The 8,279-nt window shown below is 47.0% G+C and overlaps 1 protein-coding gene across 1 annotated transcript in view; it reads right to left on the minus strand.

Moving 5' to 3' along the window:
* Nucleotides 1-368: 368 nt before the first annotated feature.
* Nucleotides 369-8,279, minus strand: part of SATB2 (SATB homeobox 2) — a 98,398-nt gene continuing 90,487 nt past the window's right edge. The window contains exon 9 of the mRNA XM_009866319.1: nt 369-812. Coding sequence (XP_009864621.1) covers nt 369-812 — 444 coding nt within the window. The remainder of the gene's footprint in view (nt 813-8,279) is intronic.

Genomic DNA, 8,279 nt, shown 5'->3' on the forward strand with positions numbered 1-8,279 from the left:
TTAATATATATATATATATATATTATGTAAATATATATATACACACACACAAAGTTGTAAATTTTCCTTCATTGATTTCACAGGACTTTTTCTTCCCATTTACTTGCTAGATGTCCCTTTCATAAGTGCAAGATTAATGAAGGCATAATCCTACGTGACTACAACGATTACTTCAGTCCAATGTAGGAAGTGTAACACTTGAGCGTCTGTGTCAAGGCGATGTCTGATCGGGCAATGCTGAATTCATTCGGTTTGCACATGGACCATGCGCAACAGAAACAAACAAAAAGTAGAAAGAGCAAAAAACCTAAAAATAAAACCAGAAAATCCTTGGATCGACGTATTGCTTTCTGCACCCCTCTCTCACATTATCTCTGGTCAATGTCCGCGGGAGCCGCCTTGCTTTTGTCGGGGTTCTCCTCCTCGGGCTCCACTTTGTACATTTCCTCGGAGCCCTCCTCGCTGTCGTTCTCCTCCGACTCCGTCAGCAGCTCCTCATCCTTGTACTCTGCCACGTCAACCACCGTTCCCAAATGCTCTTTTAGCTTCCCGTGATGCTTTACGTGGTACCGCTGGTTCTGGAAGAACTTGATGATGGTGTGTTTGGGGAGATCCAGCTGAGCAGAGAGGGTGTGGATGGCTTCCTGATCAGGGTAGAGACCCACGTCGTGGATAAAGCTTTGCAGGATACCTAGAGCTTCCAAGGAGATCTTGGTACGGGATCTCGGCTTTTTGGCACAACTGTCCTCGGCGGGGGGGGGGGGAGGCGCCTCTCTCCTCGGGGCAGGCTGGGACTGCTGTCGGTGCAGCACCTACAAGATCAAACAGACACAGGCTTCATGGGCATGCGGACCCCCTTGGCACTTGAGACAAGGGCACCTGTACAGGAGGGCTTCACTCAGGGTCCGCTTTGTGCCGGTACTTACTCACTAACATCTGTTTTCCACTACCTTTCTCAGCTGCACCAGGAACTACAGACCGAGAGGAGAAAGTGCTATCAAAGGCAAACGACATAAAATAAACATAAACCCACAAAACGAGTCAGAAATGCAAAGCGCAAGTAATAAAAAGAAATGCAAAATAGCAAAGCAGCTGAAATAAAGACTGAGTCAAAAGGTATTGCAGTCTCGTGGTCACGACGACTGGTCGGTTGTCCCGCCTCGCACAGGTCATGCTCCCGCTTCGCTCCTCTCCTCCCCGGCTCCTTGGTTCCTCTGACCCCTTCAGGCTAGAGACTCTTGCTGTCTCTGCAAGATGCCATGTACCACAAAGACCTACTCACACATGGGACTTCCAGGTGCTACTTCATCATGAATAATGATTTAGCACTAAGATCCATCACAGCTGCTTTATGGAAGAAGAAATTTAATAATAAAAATGCAGAGATTTCTTAAGAGTTCCCTTCTATGAAGAGTGACATCGCAGCCAGTTCAGCCGCTTCGCAGCGCTGGCTTTAATGTGTCTCTTGAACAGATTTCTCCGTATTACATCTGTATTAATTTCACTAGTTGAGGAGTTCCGAGTTCAAATAATTACAGCCCTCCATTCTGAGAAACACTCTGGGCAAACACGCTTTTCAGTCTTGTAACAGATTTGCACTGGCAAAAACTTTTCGGCAAGTTTAAAGAAAGCACATGTAGCTCTTAATCTTCCTAACAGCCACTTAAAATGACAAAGAAAGGGCCTTGTGCAGTCCTTATTGCAGGGGAAAAATACCTGCTCTGAATTGTTAGAAATACAGAGGAGCTCCATATGCTTTCTTTAAAACCAAATCTAGGCAAGAGAGATTACCGGCAAAAATCCCCTGCAGGACTGAAGGCTGTGTTTGCCCAGAGGTTTCTTCAGATGCTGGGAAATAATTATTAGAACTCAACACTACAGAGCTAACAAAATCAATACGGATAAATATTTTCTTGCACAAATAAGAGGGAATGCTGGCTCTTCACCCAGGAAACAATCATCTTTGCTGCAAAACGTCCAGAAAATCAACCCTACGTTAAAGCTCTCTAAAGGGAAACAGAGTAAGGATAAATGATGGAAATACGCTGAGAACTTTCAGTGAATTTTACTCGTGTACTGAGCCTCCGAGTAAAACGCTACATTAGTCAAGTCATTACTGCAAGAGGGAAGTCCACCGCAGAATATCAGCCTGTTACGCAAATAAATAAAAAAGCGCCATGCTGAAGAGCCCTTTAGTCACTTCCTTCATCAAGGAATTGCTGCCTCAGTAATTTACGACACCAGCGACCTCCAGTCACTGTTTCTGAAAGGCAAGTCCAAGTACCTGGCCACTGGCCGAGGAGCTGAGAGGCAGGAGATGCTGCGGGAACCAGCCGGGCAGCGCGTCCCCGCAGGGGACAGGCAGGGCTTGCCACGCTCCCGGCCAATGCCTCTCGGGGCCAATGGACCCATTTTCCTCTTGAGCAAGTAAAGAGTCCGGGTGTCACAGCCGCGGGGCTAACCAAGGAACTGGGGGAATGGAGGAACTCAGATGGAAATTACAGATATTCTAGTTTATGTTTTATCTCCCCTGTTGTAATAAAAAAGCGTCGTGCCCCAGTGAGCGGCATCACTCCTCAGCTCCTCTTTGAGGATTTCTCTTTTGGCTGTGGATCACTTTCAAAGAGAAGGACTGGTGTTTCCCATCAGAAGGGTTACAGAGGAGAGCCAGATCCGTACCCACCTTGGCAGGGAGCACGGAAAGCAGCAGAGCCAGGATTGCTGACACCACCCCATGAGTTTGTCACACAGCCCCTGCCTGCACTGTCTCCTTTGTTGTGCTCTCTGGTCCTGCCCCCTGACACTGCAAGGGCAGCCAAAAAAAAAAGAAAAGCAAACAACAGATTCAACACCACAAATAAACTGCCAGGGAATTTACAGACAGTGTTGTATCGAGAGCCTCAAGCAGCACTGCTGGTCAGAAGCTGAATTCGAGTAGCAGCTGACAGAGACAGAAACACATCCAGAAAGAGGGTGAATTACTCAGGTCACTCCTGTTGGGGTTGGAAGCGGGCTTTTTTCCCCCTTTTCAGTTGACACATAGCGTGAGAAACGATCCAGCCTGAAAAATGTTACAAGGCTTCCAGACAAATGTAATGATGAAAAAAATCCAACAATACAGAATCAGCAGCAGTAAAATGTTTAATTTGAAGGAGATGAAGAGATGCCTACAGCATCTATAAAGCAATCAACCAAAGAGAGGGTTGAGAGCGGGAGGGAAAGAATCATTTTGCTTAACCCTTCCTTTTCTGGAGTGACCTCTCCTTCCTTTCCAGGAGAAAGAACACACAACCCAGGAGTTACCAGTGTAAAATATTACAAAAAAGGTTGTATTTTATTTCACTTACTGTTTTCCTGAGTAATACAAAAACCCTAAAGTTACCCTTGTAACAGATAAATCTCACAATTTCACTAACTTCTGAGGGCTCACTCCCAATTTCCATTGGCATTAACAAAAGGATTTCAGTGACACAACGTTTTTCAATGACACAGCACTACCCATATGCAGAGAGATGGATAATTGTGCACAGTTTCCCTCAGGTTCAGGTTTGTATTTCCTTCCGAAAACATGGGCTATTTAATACAAAAGAGCATGCTTTTATACAGGAACCAGATCAGCTGTTGAGGCACATGATCCAATATGAAATATAAACTACCCTTTTGTTAAGTATTTGCTTTGAACTACATTTATATAACGTGCTGCTTGCTTCGCGTTGGGCTCTGCATGCCGCAGCCTCCCAAGAGGAAACTAACCATTTTTGGCAGTACCGGATTTTGGGTCATTATTACGCTCTTAAATCTGCAGGGAAAACTTCCACGAGTTTCACACGCCGCTGGTCCATGCCCTTCCCCATCGCTCCCCGGCCACAGGTGGGACAGCCGCCTCCTCCTCCTCCTCCTCCTCCGCGACCACCATCTGGAGCTGACTTCCCTTCCCCTCCCTCCCTCCCTCCTCACTGATTCCCCATCTACTTTCAAATCAAATGCGAGGTTATAGATTTCCTTCCATGCCCACAGGACTTTCCATCCCTTCAGGAGATTTCATTTTTGAACTCCACAGGCCCGGCTGCCTCCTTGGCGCTTCAGAACAGAGCAGCTTTGGAAGGTGCTGCTTTATGAGGGTTCATTCAGGTAGACTTTTTAACCCCACAGACAAACTTATTTTTTTTCAAACAAATTGAGCAGCCCTGGTAGAAAACTGACAAGAAAAGGAATATGATGGAAGTTGACTTCAAAAGATAAAGTGACTGGTCTTAACTCGCACCGTACTGAAATATGATTTGAAGGCCGCAATGAAAACCAGCTGGAAGCCATGTGTAAAATATAATAGTACATGCCTACAGGGAAGGAAGTGAGATATTGAATGATTAAGTTTAGGAGAGTATATAATGTAGTGTATCATTATGGGAGTGATCAGGATTACTTGTAATAGGCTAAGGGTTTGTGGTCTTTCTAAAATCCAAAGCCAAGAATTATTGGGGGGAAGGGATCACCACGGTGTTTTACACGTATCCGCTCCCCACATCTCGGGATGCTCCCGCGGGAGAAACGGCAGACGGGGACAGACTCATTCCCACAGCAAAGAGGTGAGCAAACCCAAACTGCTCGATGAACGTCATGGAATTGCAGTCTGTGTCTGCACTGTATTTAATTTTGGCTGTATTCACTGCCCCACTGATGTTTGTTTCCATCTCCACCCACGTTCTAGCTAGAACTAGACACGAGGAAGTGGTGCGTTGCTTCGGGAAGCTGAGTGGGGTACCCACACGTGCTCGGGCACCAACCACCGCGACAGCACTTGCTCCATGAAATGCCGCCACCTTTCCTCGCCTGAGTTGCCGTCAGACTAGAAACAGGGACTGTATTTTGCTGTGCGAGACCCAAACTCTTCGGTTTCACACGATGGTTCTGCTCTTCTCTTTGCAGACAGGATTAGCCATGCGAGCTCCCTTCCAACGGGTTTTTTCGGGGTGATGAGGTGCCCTTTACTATGTAGGTTTAAATCAGGTATTAGGAAAAACTTCTTCACTGAAAGGGTTGTCAAGCAGTGGAACAGGCTGCCCAGGGAAGTGGTGGAGGCACCATCCCCAAAAGTATTTAAAAGATGTGTAGAAGTGATGCTCAGGCACATGGGATAGTGGTGGACCTGGCAGTGCTGGGTTAGGGGTTGGACTCAATGATCTTAAAGGCCTTTTTCAACCTGAACGATTCTATGATTATATTCTCCGTGGTGGGAAGAGGTTTCACCTTTTAGCCTTCCTTCACAACTGCATTGCTCTGGTAGCCAGCAGTAACACCGTATCCCACCAAGGACTTTTATGCCCAGGAGAGCAAGTTTTCAGCCTGCTTAAGGAGCCCAAAATAAAAGCCAGAGAGAACGCGCACACCTCACAAAATGCAGGCTCAGTACCTGTGTGTGGTACATCTAGCAGCAGGCGTCTGTTTCATCCCTTACAGCCTTTCCAGGACACTCAGCAGCATCTGCCACCAGTTTGACCCAGCGCAAAAACGGATTTGCTCCGTCACTCGTATAAGCAAGCCTGCTGGAACGGCCCCTTCCCAACGCCCAGCGGAGGTCAAAGGGAGGGAGGAGGACAAGCCTCAGCAAGGTGTTCACCTGCAGTTTACTACGATGTGTAGCTGGAATTTGCAACACCTCCCCTCTGCAAGCTGAGAGCTCCCAGGCAGTGCCGAGCCATCAGGTTGAGGTAACTTCCACCACTTTGCAAAGAAACCTTATACTTGGAAGGAGGCACTGTCCCTCTTAGCAGATCCTACAGGAATAATCTGCAGGAGACTGTCTACTCAAGCAAACAGCCTCGCACTCCCTAGCCCTGTCTCTCTTTCCTCACCTACATAAATGAGCACGGAGAGGACGGAGAGAGCAGCCACCGTGGGCAGCCTCCACCCGGGGCTCGGAGGGGCAAGAGCATTAATTAGACACAATCACTGTGCCAAGACACTTTACAAGTTTCCTAGGAATGTCTGTACAAGAAAGTGCAGCACAAGTTACAATTTGCACCTGCGTTCATTTCTTTCCTCTTAAAAACGTGGTTGTAAGACTGCTCTTTTTTCTCTTCCCCGCCTTGCAAAAATACATTCATTTTGGGTAAACACTGCAGAGCTAGTCACGGCTCCAAATGAAGTATTTTCTTTGGGCTCCTTCTCACAGTGGTGATTTCACACCTTGACACCATAAAGCTGTTAAAGACTGTGGTTTAGTTTCCTTGCTTTTCTTGGATTATACAGTATCCTAAGGTCAAAACTCAGGAAAATCCAAAACTGTTATTAAAAAAGAAAAAGTATCTATGAAGTGATGACAAATTGCAGACTACAGGTGTTAGATTACATTTTGACTCCAGGCAAGTTTAATATACTTTAGTTTCCTTTTACAATTGCCCTCAGCAGGTACTGTTATCGGTAAGGGATTTAAAAAAATATATGGTACTCAATAAAAGAAGACCGTGTCAGAAAAAATCAATACGAGCGTGCAAAATGGTAGAAAGCCTGACATGGATAAATATGTTCACTTTCATCTAACTTCAGTCCGAGCTTCTTTTAATTTTATAGCCGCAATGCTGGCCACACACCCTGTGCATTTTCCAATGCAGCTCAGTAACTGCTTCAAAAGAGTAAACACCATTATTAGAGATAATTATAATACATGTTTGTGATGTGACGTACCCCATCTCCGGCAAGCCACACCAAATCAGCCAACAAGAGCCGGTGGCTACAGCTTCCAACCCAGCAGCCCTGGGTCCTATTCAGCTGCAAAGACAAAGCAGTCACACCGTAAAAAAAATCCCCCAGATACTCAGGCCTTTCCAATCACCCCCCAGCTGCTGCTGACCACTGGAGTCAGGACACCGAATCAGACAAACACTGCATCCCAAATCTCTTGGCTCCGCGCCGTGCAGAAGGGCAGTCAGAAAGAAAAGCAAGGAGAGAAACGAGCTCCACAGAGAACGGGAAGTCAAAGGCAAGTTTGGTTTCCAACTTGGAATGTGAGCTGGTTGAAGTGATTCATTTCAACATCTTCGGAGCACACTCGCCACATGCTTCTCTCTGCCTCACGGCGGTCGCCCTGCTTGAGGGCAGGAAGCAGGCGGTGATCTGGAAACACGGTGAGACATCGAGCAAACACCCGGTCTCTGAAATAGCAGCCTCATCCTGCAGTTCTTCTTCAGGATCAAACGGTCAAAAATGGTCCAAAAGGTGACAGAAAAGACAAGGAGTAGAAAAAAAACACACCAGAAAGAACGACAAAACTTCCAGTTGTGCATTGCTTCTGCCATCCCACGCAAAACGATAAGCACAACCATTAGCAAAACGCAATTAATCTTGACTTGCAGGCTGGGGGAAGGTGTCTTACTCTCCCGCCACCCTGGCACACACTGCTCCCATTAATGCTAACAGGAGCTTAGCATGCATCAAAGAGCAAATACACCACAGAACAGTTTTAAGAGCTATCATCACTGGAGATAAAATATAAATTACACCCTGATTACACTGCGCTGCCAAGTGGCTACATGTGCCACGCGCTTCTGGACAGGCCTCAGGTCACTGGAAAACAATCTGTGCGGAGGAATCTTCCCTTGTCTCTGCTTCCCTTTCAAGAAGCCGTGACAGTGCTGTCTGCGCAGTTGTTTGAAGAATGTTTACAAATCAGCTTGACAAAGAGAAAAAAAAATTTCTGCCATCACTTGACCACAATCATGATCTTATTCTTCAGTAACGCGTGGTTTATTTCCCTTTCCTGATCTCTGCTAATAGACAGCACGTGCCTACACAATAGCCACTATTTTGTCTGTATAATGTTAAAAAAATAAATCACAAAACTCTGACAATGCAGCGCAGTGTCCCGGTGTTTCCTGGGGTAACTGTTCTCCCTCAAACGCTAACTCAACTCTGCCCACAAAAGCACAGGCGCAACTTTCATTGCTGTGCGAGAGCCTGAGAAGCGGCTGATTTTATGGGCTGGCACAAATGAGCTCACGCTGGTGAACGCCAGCGGACAAGCGCTGAACTTCCCATCTCCGGCTGGTCTAAGCCTGATCGTTGGGTCGGCTGCACAGCGACGGGTCGGCAGCACACGTCCCTCTCTCAGAAGCCCAGGAGGGCTCTCAGCAGCAGCTGCCCAGCCTGCAGGTGGAGCAGCATGTACCTACTGCGCCAACACGCAACGGGACAGATTTGCTCTGGCTTCCGCTGGCGTGAACCAGGGTGCTGGTGACAGAGAGGCCGCTGTGGCCAGGAAGAGTTGCACAACGCCCCCGGCG

The sequence above is a fragment of the Apaloderma vittatum genome, unplaced genomic scaffold (assembly GCF_000703405.1).
Source record: "Apaloderma vittatum isolate BGI_N311 unplaced genomic scaffold, ASM70340v1 scaffold19423, whole genome shotgun sequence".
NCBI lineage: Eukaryota > Metazoa > Chordata > Aves > Trogoniformes > Trogonidae > Apaloderma > Apaloderma vittatum.